Source organism: Hydractinia symbiolongicarpus, chromosome 4 (assembly GCF_029227915.1).
Source record: "Hydractinia symbiolongicarpus strain clone_291-10 chromosome 4, HSymV2.1, whole genome shotgun sequence".
NCBI classification, from domain to species: Eukaryota; Metazoa; Cnidaria; class Hydrozoa; order Anthoathecata; family Hydractiniidae; genus Hydractinia; species Hydractinia symbiolongicarpus.
In genome coordinates this window covers 17,784,820-17,802,131 of record NC_079878.1, presented here as the reverse complement: position 1 = coordinate 17,802,131, position 17,312 = coordinate 17,784,820, and the positions used below count along the sequence as shown (strand labels likewise).

General features: G+C 34.1%; 1 protein-coding gene across 7 annotated transcripts in view; it reads right to left on the bottom strand.

The window, feature by feature from the left end:
* Positions 1-991: 991 nt before the first annotated feature.
* LOC130641624 (la-related protein 7-like) overlaps positions 992-17,312 on the bottom strand; it is a 71,028-nt gene continuing 54,707 nt past the window's right edge. For 4 of the 7 annotated variants that reach the window (XR_008982485.1, XR_008982484.1, XR_008982488.1 and 1 more), the window contains 3 exons: positions 11,979-12,111; positions 11,586-11,626; positions 992-11,353 (listed from right to left, as the gene is read on the bottom strand). Coding sequence is in view for 1 of the 7 variants with exons in the window: in XM_057448498.1 (XP_057304481.1) it covers positions 12,105-12,111; positions 16,570-16,624 (62 nt within the window). In the remaining 6 variants the exon portion in view is untranslated. Of the gene's footprint in view, positions 11,354-11,585; positions 11,627-11,978; positions 12,112-16,569; positions 16,625-17,312 lie in introns of those variants that run through there. The other 3 variants (XR_008982486.1, XM_057448498.1, XR_008982487.1) reach the window with 3 other exon arrangements.

Below are 17,312 nucleotides of genomic sequence, written 5' to 3'. Positions count from 1 at the left end.
ACTCGATTACTGCACACCTGTACTAAGGCGCTCCACCTGAATGTGTGGTACAGTTTACAATTTGTATTAACTGTTTCATCGAGCGTTTTACGCCAGGTAACACAGTTACTTGTGGCTTAACCAGCATTTCTTAAAAGGTTAATTAACTAGGCTGTGTTCTGTAAATTCCAAGTGTATATCCTGAATATTCACCTGTAAAGTTTTGTTTATACATATATATTTATGCCCTGCTGATCTAATGGCTATGACACTCATGCAAAATGAGAGATCCAGGTTCAAATCCTGGACAGGGCTAGGAAAAAGATAATTATCTTCCACCTACAACAACCAGGTATTCATAAGTATATAATATAGCGATATTGAGGATATTAGGTAATCTTTTTGTTTATACAGCACAAAAATGCCATTTTTTACATTTCTGTACCTTGACTTTTTAATGTTATAAGATTAAGTAAAAACCCATATTGTTAAATTCATTTAAACCAAGTTGACTTTTAATTTCAAATTCATCAAAACACGATTTTTTTTGGCATTATGAGCAATCATTGTTTAAATTCTTGTATTGACACATAATTCTGCTAAGATGATTCACTCTATATTAACCTGATAACAAATTCAGGTATTGAATTTGAACTATTTGTACCTCAATATTTTCCATACTCTTGGACTTACATATTGAGTATACGTAATCTTTGAGTTGCAGGGGAGAAGAGGTTCTATTAAGGTGCCTGCCCCTACCCTGCCGTCCCCTTGCCTTGCCAGCACTTACCGTGCCTTTGCCTACCCTTCCTATGCCTTTTCTGGTACCTGCCTACTATGCCCTTGTCTGTGCCTCCCATGCCTTGCCTACCCCTGCCTTGCTGATTCCTCTTCCTGTTTCCTTGCCTGCCTTTGCCGTGCCCTTTCCTTGCCGTGCTTAATGCCTTTGCCTTGGCAACCTCTCCGCAACACTTTCTATATTGATTGTTGTTTAGAATAATGACAACAAAAGTGTATCACCACACTCTGTAGTGTTGAAAACAGTAAAAACAGAAAATTACTTTTTACAGTTTATATAAATTCTTCTTTAGGATACACGCTGTTTTTATAAGAATAGTGTGTTTTCGTTTCAGTCTTCGCCGTGTTCTTAACTTTTTTAGCAAATACTATCCTCATTATTTTTTATATGTTCTTAGCCTGAAAATATATCATGTCGTAATAAAATAAAGCCTGCTACCACTTGCTATAGGTAATGGAAAATTCTATTCCATTACGGTCCACTGCTTTGGAGCGACAAAAGTTCAGTTTGTTTTATATACAATAAAAAAGTAAACTTCTAATCAATTTTGTGCGTCATACAAATGTTCATATTTAGAACAAACAATCAAGCTTAGACATATTCTTAGGATATTCTTAACTTCTGACCCATTGTTCAGAGTTTATTCTTGCAAAAAAAGTGCTTTAAGAAAATATTTTCCGGCTCAAGACACAACAAGAAACTTAATATTTAAGGGAAAATTTAGCTTTAAAAGTTAAAACGGCTAAAAAATCGTTATACACCCAAATTCATTTCTCTAGCAAATAATCTAAACAACACACCTGCTTTCCTTTCGCTTTCTCTATAGGCGGCTTGCTAGCGTTCTCTGGATGAAAGTTCAATCAGATTTTTATTTCGAATACTAAACTTCGCTTCATCCCAAACAGAATAAATTGAAAGCGTATATAATTTTTTGATACATTTCCAATCAATTCTCTTTGTGATGCTATATCATCGTACGTGTTTCTTTTTTAAAAAAAATATTTCTAACTAACAGCCCAAACTTCGTTCGACAACAACACAACAGTTTGTATTTTACATTTTTTAGATTCGAATTCATTCATATAAAAGGAAGCAACCTCGGTCCCAAAAATCTTTAAGCTAACCTTATGATTATGAGTAAACACTGGCATGCTTCAGGATTATTTTGAAAAAGAGACAACATTCTTCAATTCAGTCTTCATTTTTCAGGTAATAAACAACTTGTTTCCATGAGATACGCATGTACATGGTAAACCGGGGGTAAAATTTAATTTTTCTATTCGTAACGACCCGGTACGACTTCTAAAATAAACAACAAATGTGTAGCAATTTCGTAAATTTTAACGTGACGCCATGCATTGGAGAGACAATGCTTGAGAAATAAGAAAGTGACCCGTGATTTGTGTGCCATGGCCTCACCGTGCGCGCACGCACACAAGGCGTATTAATATATAGACTAGCCAAATTCCCGTGGAAGAATCCACTAAACCTCTCATAAATCGATGTAAGGGATACCAAACAAAAACATACAACACAGTAATTTGAAGCTCACAATCTGCATTATTCTATGTTTATAACCGCTGAAACAAAACGTCTAAAAATATAAGCATGTGCAACAAAAAAAATATTGAAAAAAATTATGAAATAAAAATGGAAAATGTCCAAAAAAATCAAAGGCGTCTAACAACCGTTACGTAAAAAGCGAAATACGCTAAAATTATATACTTGCTTTGCCATTCAAGAAGTACACCAGGGAAAAAAAAAGGAAACCAAACATTAAAAAAAAATCCAACATTTGTCGTTAAGTCATACAAGATCAGCTATTTAGTCTATTGCAAACGGCAAACCTTCCAAAGTTATACTCAAAATTACGAAAGCAACGCTGCTTTTGAACAACGAGAAGTCAAGCTTAACAAAGAAGAAAAAATGTGAAAAGTAAAAAGTCAGATTCAAGTCGATAAAAAAGACCGAAATGAAGCACAGTTAAAAGCCGTAAAAGCCATGGCCGTAAACGAATTACAAATGCGCACACTTGATACTTCTACAGACAGAGGAGCATACAACTGGTTGACTGTTCTTTCGTTGGAAAAGTATAATTTTACATTAGATAAAAGATCGTTCTAGGATGCTATTCGCTTGAGATACAACCTACCACATACCAGATTACCGGAACGATGTCCATGCGGTTTTGGTTTTTATTAGCGAAAGCTATCTTGTAAATTTGACCAACGTTAAATAAAGAAACATACATACATACATGCGGTTCACCATTTACTGTGCAGCATGCATTGACTTTCATACTGGAGGGTTCATTGCAAGACGACACAACGAATTAAGGGATATTACAACCCAGCTATTGTCTGATGTGTGCAACAGAGCCAGATCTCGAGCCGTTGACTGGTGAGCAAATTGCATCCAACAATTAACAAGACGAGGTCCGTGTTGACATTGCAGCTAGAGATTTCTAATGCTATGGACAGAGAGCGTATCTCGATGTAAGGGTATACAACCCACAAGCTTAATGCTATAGAAAGATTTCTATGAAAAAGGCGTATGCCACGAACGAAAAGTCGGAGAAAAGAGCATATGATAGAATTATACAAACTAAAAATGGTTTGTTCACACCACTCGTTTTTAGCGCCACTGAAGGAATGGAACGGGAGTGTCGTAGATTTTACGCTAAGTAAGCAGAGCATACAACGCTAAAAAAAACAAGGAATTTAGTGAATTAATTGTTAGTTATGTAGGAACAAGAGTTAATTACAGTCTGCTGAGATGGATGATTCTGTCCATCCGTGGATCACGCACGCACAAAAAGAGATTTATTGAGATGCCCGATTTTGAACTAGTGCGAAAAGAAGCAGATGCTCTCCGATAACTAGAACTGTAGTGTCAACTTTTAAATGTTTAGTGTTATCTTTCCACGCTTAATGTCTTCGGTTCTATATGTGTTTTTTCATTGTAATGATGTGGTTCTCTTTGAAATATATTTTACCTGTCCCCCAAACCTGGGTCCCGAATACGTTTAGGAATAGACGTCATCAAAAATTTTTTAAACCGCTATATTTCCGTAACCGTTTGTTAAAATTACATCAAGATCTTATACGATGAAGGCAACGGGTATACAAATTTCTAAAGAAAATATTTTTTTACTTTTAGGGGGAGCTTTGGTGACGTCAGCAAGATTTTTAAACCTTTATACAGTTGAACCCATGTAATTCGAACTCCTATAATTCGAATAATCATATAAATGGAACGAATTCTCCGGTCCCGTCCGAGTTTACTCTAAAATCCTTATAAGAAAACTCCTATAATTCAAACTCACGTAAATCGAACAGTTTTCTTGGTCCCGTGAGCAAATTTTGATTATGTAATTAGAATTTTGAAAATTTTCGTCTGTTCAAAGTTCTAAAACTCAATTTTTTTAACAATTGAACGTTTCAATGAAATTCGAATTTTTCCAATAATTGAACTTTCCCGTGAAATTCGAACGTTTTTACCAATGGAACGTTTCATTGAAATAGAATAGAATGCTTTTTGAGTGTTTTGTTTGTCTGTTGATATTTTACATCATTCCCAACAATGGCATTCATTAAAGGCCAAATACCGATCCCTTGTCATTGGTGTTCGAAAGATCATAAGAGGGTTAGACAAGAGCTGCCAAACACATCAATCCTAAAAGCCATGATGATGCTCAAGACAGCTTGGGATGATGTATCTAAAACAACAATCGTTAACTGTTTTCGAAAATCAGGAATTTCAGAAGATGCTCGGAAAGCTGCTGTTGACGATGATGACGACCCTTTCAAGAATAGGACCAATGATTCAGATGATGAAAGTGCTGATGAGCAAGACGTTTTGGATGAGCTGAATTTTGATTTAGACCAACTTTTTAAGGTCAGACCATACATGGCTCCTGAGGATTTGGGTGCTGAATCCCTTGTGGATTTCGACATAAAGCTTTTGACCAATGAATCACGCCCGTTGTCTGTCGCTGAAATAGTGAGTGAATATAAAGAGGTCGAGATTGTTGATCGTGATGCTAGCTCTAATGATGACAATGATGACTGTCGTAACGACAATCCAGTTTCGCCACCGTCACAATACAAAATTGAAGACGCAATAGAGACTGACGTTGTTTGAGACGGATCCAAAGTTTGATACTCTGGTGTCGCAAATGTCCGATAAGAGCAACCATTGAAGATTGGTTAATAGGAGTCAGAGCAAAATCATGGACTTTTATGAGAAAAATAATAATTAAAAATTTGTAACACTTGTTTTACATGAAAATAGCAACTTATTTCTCAAACACTACGCGTCATTTTACTTCGTAGGATGTTACAACATTGATGATTAATAGCGCCGTAAACCCGTTAACACTTCCCCACCAAAATTCGACCAATATTGAATCCCCTTGCAGATTCGAATTACATGAGTTTAACTGTATCTCCTTAACCGTTCATCAAAAGCGGATGGTTCTATACATTTTCTTTATCAGCGTTTTCAGATTTACACAATAAAAGCAGCGTGTAAACAAATTTTCAAAAAAATTTTTGGTGTGCTGACTGGTCCTGGCAGACGCCATCGAAATTTTGAAATAATTAATTGCACGTGTTTACATAATGTGGACGTTAAAACGATTTTTCTAGTTGATCGGCAAATTAAACCAAAAGAAAAATTTAAGCAAGGTCCTGAAAAAGAATCTAAACAAATGTTAATAAAAAGCATTTTATTCTGAGTCATAGGTAGAATGGCTGAAGGATTTTATCACATATATAAATACAATAGCAGTACTAAATAAGCTCAACGTTACTAACAGTGTGTAAATTAAGGAAAAGATACTTCCCTGTACTATTAACAACGAGTATAAACTTATGAAATATGTTCAATAAACTGTTTTACACAAAAAGGTTAAGGCACATCTAGCAATAAAAATAACAAATTATTATTATTACATAACTAGTCGATAAGGCCCGTGGAAAAATCCACTTAGGCAGAAGAATAATAAAAAAATAGGTTGTTTTAGTTGTTTTGCTGATGTCAACAGTGCAGATAAAAAAATAATGGGCGAAAGTTAGTTTATTCTTTGCCTGTAATGTGTAGAGGTTGAAACGCTGATCAAAATAATGTATAGGATCATACGTTTTCCACAAACGCTTAAGGAGATATAAGGGTTTAAGAAATTGGCTGACGCCAGCGAAGATCTGCCAAAGCATAATTTTTTTGTATACCTGTTGCCTTCATCGTATAGATCTTGAAACACTGATCAGGAAAATATATAGGATCATGTACTTTTGACAAACGGTTGCGGAGATATTAGAGTTTAAAGGTTTTTTGATGACGTCATCAACCCGTCCATTCCGAAACGGATTCGGGGACCCAGGTTTGGGAAACTTATCCAAATTGGTCCCCGCTAGTCCCTAGTTACCCACGCAGGAGATGACGTCAGTTATTTCCACTCGTTTCCAAGTTATTTAGTCTTAAATTTAGAAGTGCAATGCAATGGCTTCACTAATCTTAATATACTAGTCGTTAGCCCGTGGAAAATCCACGGGTTCGCCCGTCCTTTTTATACCGCATTGCGTGCTTCTCGCTATTACGCAGCTAAGCTACCATTTTGTGTGACAGACAAACAGATGTACACAGGCAATATAATATAGATAGCCGGGAAACCCGGCGTCGAAACGCCGGGGTAAGTCACAAGTCAAGGTGTGACACGCCGTTGAACACTATGTGAAGCGCTTAATAAGAGCCGTAAACTGTGCCACATGGTCAAGTGGAGCGCTTCAGTACAGGTATGCAGTATGTCGTTAATCGAGTAAAGCGAACACAACACTATAGTGTTTCGGCTGTAGTGTATTTTTGAAAATATAACTCTACTGCAACTTTAGCCAAAATAAAAACACAAGTTACAACCATTTGTTACCCCGTCATAGGAAAACAATTGGTCAATTTTATTTTATTTTGCGAAATAAGTTTCAGTAAAGGTTAACAAATTAATTGTGACACTGGACTGAGCGCTTAGTACAGGTAAACCGTGCAGCACATGCGTTTAGGCTTAAGACCCTATTCAAAAAATCTATTGCGGCTTTGGTTTACAAAACACAGGATACACTCTGTTGAAACGCCGGGTTAAGCCACAAGGGGCTGTTACCCAGCATTAAACACCAGATTGAGTGATTAAGAAGAACTGTCAACTGTGCCACACATTCAGGAGGTAAAGCGCTTTAGTACAGCCATAAAGTGTGTAGAAAATCAAGTAAAGTGCACACAACTTTATGGTGTTTCCGGTGTAATATACTATTCAAAAAATAACTTTCGACAACTTAGATTTCACTTCATTCCCCACACTAGCGCTGAACTATTTGACAAAGGTACACATATACTCGTTGCAGCCTCAATGTTCTTTTTTTTTACTAATATGAGCATCATATCTTCTTGATAATATTCTTAACATGACCGTAGCCTGAAAACATATAATCAGCCGTTGAACATACGTAGTCAAAGTTGTAGAGATGTAAATAAAAGCTCCTAGTACAGAGAACCTAAAAAGAAAATATCTTTTTATCGTCAACTCTCCAACCAACCCGCTGGCCAAGCGACTTCTAGAAAAAAGAAATACGTGAGTGCCGTACTTCCAGCAAAAGAAAGTAAAAATACGTAAATGCCGTACTTCTAGCAAAAAATAGTAAAAATACGTGGATGCCGTACTTCTAGCAAAAAAAAAGTAGAAATACGGTCACGTACTTGTAGCCACTTCAAAAATTGTTTTGTTTAAGATTTATACATGGCTAGAAAACGTCATGTTATACTCACCTGAACATGTGAAAACACAGAAACTAAATAATCCTATAGGATACAAAGTACTCAGAAGAAAAAAGGAACAAAATGACCTATTTAGGGGTAGCATGTTTCCTCCGTTGGCATGTTGAGGCCGCGAAGCACTTGGATTGGTCAGTAGTAAAAATGGAGCCTCGTGATTGAACAAAGCTGCAGGGCCGCGGGGATTTTGCGTATGTCTCGCTACTTGCTCCGCCATGTTCCGCGCAGAGACAGACAGACAGACAGACGGAATACGGCTATTATTATAGACACTTTCCTTTGACGTCAATATTGCTCTAACGTCAAAGTTTGGTAATTTACAGAACAAATTTATAGACGATGTTTTAAAGACTTTATCAAAGAAATTTTATCCACTTTGCAAAAGTCACAGACAGAACTGGCGTATTACTATATAGACTAGTCGATAAGGCCCGTGGAGAAATCCACTTAGGCAGATGGGCAATGGAAAAATAGGTTGTTTTAGATGTTTTGCTGGAGGCAGCAGTGAAGATCCCAACGCAAAAGCAGATATAAGGATTTAAAAATTGTGCTGACGTCAGCAAAGGCCCGTGAAAACACAAAACATTTTTTTTTGAAATTTATATACCTGCTGCCTCTATCGTATAGCTCTTGAAACGCTGATCAAGAAAATGTATAGGATTATGTACTTTTGACAAACGATTGCAGAGATATTAGGGTTTAAAGGTTTTTTGATGACGTCATCAACCCACCCATTCCGAAACGGATTTGGGGACCCAGGTTTGGGAAACTTACCCAAATTGGTCCTAGGTGGTCCCTAGTTACCCACGCAGGAGATGACGTCAGTTATTTCCACCCGTTTTCATGTTATTAAGCCTTAAATTTAAAAGTGCAATGCAATGGCTTCACTAATCTTAATATACTTTCCTTTGACGTCAATATTGCTTTAACGTCAAAGTTTGCTAATTTACAGAACAAATTTATAGGCGATGTTTTATAGACTTTATCAAAGAAATTTTATCCACTTTGCAAAAGTCACAGACAGAAGCTCCGTATTATTATAAGAGACTAGTCGATAAAGCCCGTGGAAAAATCCACTGAGGCAGGATAAATATGAAGAAGAAGCGTCATTCGAATTTTAATGAAGTCAGCAACCGATCCACAAAAAAGAACCTTGTTTTCACGTTGCCTCCATCGTGTAGAGCTTAAACTGCTGATCAAGAAAATGTAATGATCATGTGCTATTGACGAACGGTTAAGAAGATATAAAGGCTTAAATATCTTGCTGACGTCAGCAATGGCCCGTCAAAACCTTAAAAAATTTTTTTTAGAAATTTGTATACCTGTTGCCTACATCGTATAAATCTTGAAACGCTGATCAAGAAAATGTATAGGATTATGTACTTTTGACAAACGGTTGCAGAGATATTAAGGGTTGAAGGTTTTTTGATGACGTCATCAACCCGTCCATTCCGAAACGGATTTGGGGACCGGGTTTGGAAAAATTACCCAAATTAGTCATAGGTGGTCCCTAATTACCCACGCGGTGAAAAATCATTGACGTCACCACCTCGTTTCTAAGTTATTTGGCCTCTAAATTTTAGGTGCACTGTAATGGCTTCATTAATTTAATATAGGATATTGACGTTAAAGTAGTGCTATTGACGTCGCGTCGTAACGTCAGAAAATTTAACATATTAGACATGCATTTTTCGGCAACATCAAAGAAAAATGAAGACATCCACTTTGCCTGTCACAGAGACACGGAACTGGCGTATTATTATATAGATAGATAGCATTCGCAACATGACTAGTTATTTGACTTATTATTTTGTAGAGTATCCAGTTAATTTTCATTCTTCCCTTTTGAACAATAAGGCTGAGAATAGCTAAAAAACAAACACAAAATAAGAACATGGAGAAGGCTGAAATTTTACTGATATTATTTTGTGTCCTGAAAAAACAAAACACACCAAAGCATGGGAAATATCTTTCAAGGCAATATTTTTAAAGATTCAATAGACCTATTTCCATATACATTTTCGCGAAATACGCGTGGAAAAATGCAGAATAACATAAAAAAGAGATTAGTTATGAGCAAATTACGAAATGATGGATGTTTACATGCAAGTTTGAAGAATGAATCCACAAAATGTTGACTTTTACAGCTCTAACCTGACAGTGTCCCAAAATCGTAATTAACATTTATAAAGAGGGTAGTTCGATAGTGGTAGTGCGACAAACAAGTTTAAATACTGCAGCTTTAAGTGTATCTGTTGGTATATGTTAGCGAGCTAAAACTAAAACCTATCTACCTAGCGTTTTTAGGATATAAATACTTTTTTATTTTACTGTTCCCTAATAAATTTTAAACTAAAACTGGCGTAAAGTTTACTAACACTCAGTGACACTTCATATTACTCTAATCAGGGGAGAGATTTCGACAGAAAAGGCTATGTTTTCCAGGGTTGCAGATATGACTTAGCTGCATGAGCAATCGACAAAGAAAGTCACACTCCCTGTCACTACCTCTTACTGACTGTGAATATTTATACTATTAATATTATATGGCTAACCTTAATACTTACTTCTATGGTAATTCATAGAGCATAAAGCTTATCACAAATCTCCACATATAGAAAAAGTAAAACGGGATTTTCAATGGCACTCTATATATTTTGATTTTTATCCAGTAGAAAAGAAAACAATATACAACTTTTTCTTATCAGAACGTCTGGATTTCAGCTGTAAACGTGCAAAATTTTAGCCTCAATGTTTTTCCAACAACCAACGACCTTTTTTATATTGTGTTCTCGCTTATATATACATACAATCTTGAAAATTAATCTTGCACAATTGTTCCAATTTGTTTACTTAAAAACTTCATTTACTTTCGCGAAATTAAGTTTTGCGAGGCAAAACAATTGCAAAATCTTTGATAGAAAATTTTGTGAATTTCGCGAATTGGCTGATATTGGATTTTTCGCGAGAATTAACTTTCGGGAATTCAAGGGTATAACGAAGAAATAAAATATGTATTACTTCACACTACAATACAAAATATATACAAATGCAAGTGGGGAAAAATCAAATATTTCGCGAGAATAAAATTTCGTGATTTATAGAAGTCAATTTTTTCGCGGGGCCTAATTTTTCCTATGTAGACCAAAAATCACAAACTTTGTTTCGCGGAAGTTTCTATTCACATAAATAATCTTTATGGAATATTTTCAGTGTCGATTTGTGAAAATATCAAATCAAACATTCGTTTTGACTTAACAAAAAAATGTCACATAGTTTTCTCGGATTAAAGTTTGATATAACTATCCCTTAGTGAACAAAATTTTACAATTGTGACTTTTTTATTTCTACGTCAGAACCATTTTTTTTTCAAGAATTTTTTTTTAAAATTGTTCCTCAAAGGAAAAATTTGTTTCGACCGAGCAAAATCACTGGGAAATTTCATTTCATTTTTGTTTACCAAATAGAAGCTGGGATAGAGGCTTGAAATGTGACAAGAACAAGCAAGAACATGAGGTTAAAGTCTAACTTGCCCCAAACAGAATGAAAAATTCAATTTAATATCCTAATTCTGAAATCTCAAATGTGTGAAATGTGAGTTTTCAATACTTCCAAAACTACCTTTTTGTGACAGAAATCATTCATATGACAATAGTGGGTTACATGTTATGTAGTTAGCCTCATTGAGGGATAAATCTACCTTGTCCACTGCAATCCAATCATTTTTAAATGTTTTAGAGCAGCTCTTGATACCTAAATAGAAAAAAGATAGTAGATAGCTTGAGCTGTTTTAATATAAGTTGTTTATAAAAACCACGACTTTTTAGAGATTTCCTCTTTTTTATGTAGGATAACACATCGAGCGCATTTAAAGGGTCAAACAACTATCAACACCGAAAACTAACAGTTGAATTTTGTCCTGAAACTTAGATTAGTCATCGTCATTCACTTAAATTTTATTACTAAAGTAAAGAATAACCCTTACCTTTATGCATCTTTGAAGGATTCGTATTCCGTTCCGTATTTCTTAAAAAAAACACAGTTGTTTGTGATATACATACATACGACAACAACAAATATGGTTGCTGGACCTTTGAGCTTTTTCTTCAACTGATTCTCTTGAAAACTATGCAGGTAACCCCTAAGAGCTTTCAGTGGAAAACCTAAATATCTTCTTTTATTCTTCTTCTATGCTGTAAGAATTAGTGATTAGTTGTTTTGCGAGAAACGCGCAAAAAGAACTGGAACCCAGTGACGCGCTTCTTCAGCATTGTTTGTTTAAAAATTGGGATTTTGAATAGAAATTATCGCGTTGTGCCTCTTTCTCTTTTATTTTATCTCTATGTTTTCACAAAAAATAAAATTGGAGAATACGTACACCTTAATTCAAGGTTAAGGAAATGCGAGTGTTAACTTCTCTACGCCACGTGTTTTCTTTCGTTTATTATTCTGTTCGTATTTTTTACGTCTGTCTTCTTCAGCCTTCTTAAAATACTCCTCTTCTTCAGATTCTAATAAAATGAAAGAAAATAGTGTTTATGATAGACCATTTACGTCACTGTCCGACAATTACGACTGCCGTAATCATACATAAATAACCACGTCTTTTGTTTATTGATTTTCATCAAAATACCCCTGGTGGAAGATATTTGGAGATTGAGATATCATGGTTGTAAAATTTCGCGTGGGGCTTAGAAATTTTCGGAAAAGTCAATAAAACGGCTTCAATTTTTTCTTCACTTCTATGAACGCAGCATGTAAATAATATAATATTCTTCAGGTAGACGGAACGTTTCTTGGTCAAACACAGTCACAAAAGTACTCTTGTAGCTATGTTTCTGTCTGATATACTTTTTTAACAGCTAATGAAAATAGAAGTCTTGAAACACTATCTTTGACCAATCTGTGAGGCTGATGTACTTTTTTAACAGCTAATGAAAATAGAAGTCTTGAAACACTATCTTTGACCAATCTGTGAGGCTTTGTCAGTCTTGTAGCTATGGTATTGCTAGAACTAGACTTAACTGTTAAATTAAAGGAGCCTCTTTTTTCTTAATTCTAGTTTAGGCTATGAGAGTGAGAGAAGATGAAATTTAGCCTGAAAAAACATCTGTTGTAGTCATAGTAGCAATTTGGACGAAATATCAATTTTTACAAAAAAAAAAAACATGCACACTGGCGCATTGCTGAAGGGTGCAGAAAAAAAAGACGTTTAGAGGTTGAACAGCTTACTGCTATGACTTATAACCTTTGAACATTTAATGTTATTTACCAGAAGTTCATAACGCCTTAAACGGAATTTTCGTCGCAACAGACGGAAGGGCATTTTCAAGATAACAAAGAAAGAGTACGTATTGCTAGTGTATATCACTTTTGTTTGCATGTAATAAACCCCTTCTAAGCCTAGCTCAAACCTAAATCTAGCTAGCCTAAAACTATCAACTTATCTAGTATAAAACTAGCTATTTAGCTAGCATAAAACTATTAACTTAAAGGTAGCATAGAATAGCTAGCTACATGCTAGCATAGAAAAATTCTTTTGCACAGATTTTCTAGCTAGCTAGCTACATATACTACACAGTGAGTGAGATAATTCTACTTTGATTAGGAATGTCCTGTTACATAGCTTGTTCGAGCTACAATCGTCCAAAAAATATGTTGGTTCCGACAATTTTAGACCAAAAACCAACAACCAAAGTCAGCAAAGTAAAAACATTTTCTACAAAAAGGCAAAGTGGATGTCTTCAAAATGAAGACATCCACTTTGCCTGTCACAGAGACACGGAACTGGCGTGTTATTATATAGACTAGCTGATTCCGGTGGAAAAATCCAGTGATTTTTCATTTCATTCATGTAACAGATATATGTCCATCAAAAAACAAACAATACAACAGTGTGAATCTTACAATCTGTATTATTATGTAAATCCAAAAAAAATGAACATTTAAAAAAACTGCAGTATAATGTGACATTTCAAATCTAAATCTACTAAGATTACCTGACCTGACCCTCTGACAATGCAAAAACTATTAGGAAAGAAGTTCACCAAAGCATTGCAAACTACATCTCACCCATAACATTTAAATCACTCATAATGTCACATACAAAAAAAAAACTGATGAATGTCAAACACAACTTTTGTCAATATATATATTAAAGTTAGTTTATTACAAACCCTGCCAAAAATTGACACAAAATGTGAAAAATAAACACTAAATTGTGCCTCTGCCAGAAATTTTTATTTAGGTGTAAAAATGGATTGCAAGGTTAAAATTTGAAATCTCACATAGTATTCTGTCACGAATGTTCACATAAAGTATATATAAAAAATAACAGCTAGTAAAGTGTGAATCCAATTGGCAATTTTTTTTATTTTTTTTGGCTAATCAGTCAAATTAGAAATGCAAAAAAAAAGTTTGAGTCATAATGAGTCCCCTAAAAACAACAACGATCAATCTAACAGTTCATTTTATATCAATTTTTGCACCAAATTTATAATACTAAATTCTCTTGTTTTGGTCCATAGCATACCCACGGTGTCTTCCACAAAAATTTAATCAAATATAAAAAATGAGAGGTTAACGACAAAATTACAGTTTGCAAAATTTAATTCTATTGGTATATGTATCTATTGCATGTATGTACCCTCTAAAGCAACATTTTAATCCGAAATGTAAGAAAAAAAAAACAGTTTGCAACAAAAATCAATTATAAAAAAAAAGAATGGTTGTAGAAAGTACTTCTGATTCAACACAAATCAGTATTTTTTGACATTTTGCATGTTGTCTTTTACCCATTAAATTCTACCATAAAATTCAAAAATTAGTCTTTATCGGTTCGTTGCACAGAGTCCTCCCCGGTAAGAATTTATAAAAAATATAGAAAACACAGCTTGCAAAATCTAATTCTTTGTTTGTGTATGGACGACCTCACAAAATAACAAAAATATGTCAAAAAAGTTTCAGTTATCTCATCTAAAACAACAAAAATCAGTTCTATCAGTTATATATATATATATACATATAGATATGTCATGTCATTGTCTTGCACAAAATGTTCACCTTAAAGCTTCACCAGGCACAGCCTGTAAATTAAGAACAACTAAGATCAGGTATTTTGGTCTATTTCATACCATCCTGTCATAAAGAATTTATATAAAATGTGAAAATTGAGTTGTAAAACAGAAATTTGCAAAACACCATTTTTTTATATGCATATAACAACAATAAGTTAATCCAAAATGTCAAAAAGAAGAAAAAAATAGCTTATAAAGAGTATAAAACCGAAATCAACAAAGTAGCTCTTTTGGTGTATTGAATATTGGCATATGCACAAAAGTTTACACTAAATTTAAAAAACAGTTATGTTTAGTAATTCTAAATCAACAAACATCAGTTCTTTTAGCATGTTGATTTGTCTTTGCCCACACACTCTTACATGAAAATATCAAAACCATAAATTAGAAGAAATTAAATTTACATTTAAAATAGGTAATTTCTGTACTTTATTTTTAGAAATTTTTGCAGAAAAAGAACTTCGCAAACCAAAAAAATAATCAGGAAAATGCCTAAAATTTTCAGGGTTTAATAACGCTTGCTGGATTTTGTGGGAATTTTACTTTTTGTATATATCATGTCAGTTAAATTTATCATTTGAATATAAAAAACAGGAATGGCTTGCAAGGTGAAAAGTTAAATTCTATTAAATTAGTTCTTTCGGTAAATTGCATGATCTTTTTGCCACAAAAGTTAACATAATTTAAAAAAAAAAAAAAAAAAAGTTTGTATATATAGTATATGCACTATATATGTAAATGGATAGTCACCCCAGCTTTTCCTGTACATTTTTTACATTAAATGTAAAAAATGTAAATTCTTCCACCACCTCCCCCCTCCCCCCAAAAATAAAATTAAAAAATAAATAATCAAAAACCCATGTAAATACTGCAACAAAATCAAAAAATGTAAAAAAGCTACGTAAATTTTCCCCACAATGTCAAAAACCTCTTTCAAATAAGAATTAAAAAAAAGCACAAGCTTCTTCGATGTTACCATGCATATAGTACTCCCTCAAAAAAGTTTATATAAACTTTTCTTAAATGACATGAAATGTCATAAGGGAGCGTTCACATATTACGTAATCAATTTTTCACCGATTTTCTGCTCCCCCCTCCCCCATGCAATCAGTCGTAATTATTTGGTTGACCCCCCTCCCAGAATTAAGTCATCATCTACTGAAACCCCCTTCCCCAAAAAAAACAAAAAATCCGTAAAAAACGACGAATATTTACAGTTTTATATTTTACTTTTATATTTTATATGCAAGATATATATCTTGCATATAAAATATAGAATATGGCGAATACAAACACTTTAGATACTTGATATTTTTCACACTCATGATAAAATATGCTGTTAATTTTTTTTGATTTGCTTATGTCATTAAACTACTTGACCCCTCCCCCCCCCCCTTAATCAAGCGTAAGCAATTTCGATGACCCCCCTTCCCCACTTGATTACGTAATATGTAAACCTTCCCTAAACAAAAACATTTGAGTCAGAACATCTAGAACAACACAAATCATCACACTTGAGCTATCAGAATTACTACATGTTAAATAAAAATCGTTTTGTTATTTCATGCAACCTATGTAAGTTTAGTTACACAAAATGTGAAAAATACATTATTTGCATAAAAAAGAGCTCTTAGATACTTTTTTAAAAGGTTTTGTGGCTTGTTATATCTTCTAATTTAAACTTAAAAATCAAGTGAAATAAGTTACAGCCATATTCCTAGCAAAGACCACTAAGATAACTAAGATGTAAAAAGCAACATAAAACTCAGAGGTTAGCTAGGTACTGCTGGTAATCTTAAGTTTGAAGCAAACATTAGCTAGCTACAGTAGCTAATAGGTGGCAGTTAAATATAAACTTGCAACTTAGCTAGGTTAAAGAACATGGCTACATACTTATATATTACTAGCCAGCTAGTTGTTGTTGATGTGGTTGGCTTTATGATGCTAGCTATAACAAACATATCTCGCATCAATAATATTATCAAAACTGAAAAAAACATAAACAAACCTTACAGAAACCTTTCTATACTTCATTTATATACCATGCCCCTTTTTAAATGTTTTTGTAAAGATTTATTTTGAAGGAAAGAGTACACAAATGCTTAAAAAGAACAGCCATCTTTTATGCAAAGACAAATTCCGTTACTTTGTGCTAGGAACTTCATTTAACAAACTTTTTACGTTTGTTTTGATCGTCAGGGGAAACTTGGAATTTTCAACAAATAGAACTGCTTTATTTTCATCACTTGGTTTGATTCATCCAATTAAAATTTTTATTTTGATCACGTGATTATAAAACGCAACAAACAAACGCAAGCGCAAACTCGTGGCATTTTTCGACACAGAAGACATATTTTTTTTCGGCAACATCAAAGATTTTTTTCGGCGACATCAAAGCAAAATAAGGATATCAACTTTGCCTGTCACAGAGAAACGGAACTGGCGTATTATTATATAGACTAGTCGATAAAGCCCGTGGAGAAATCCACTTAAGCAGAAGAAAAATGGAAAAATAGGTTGTTTTAAGTTTTTTGCTGACAACAGCAGTGCAGATACAAAAAAAAAAAACTGCTGATCAAGAAAATGTATATGATCATGTGCTATTGATGAGCGGTTAATGAGATATATAGAGTTTA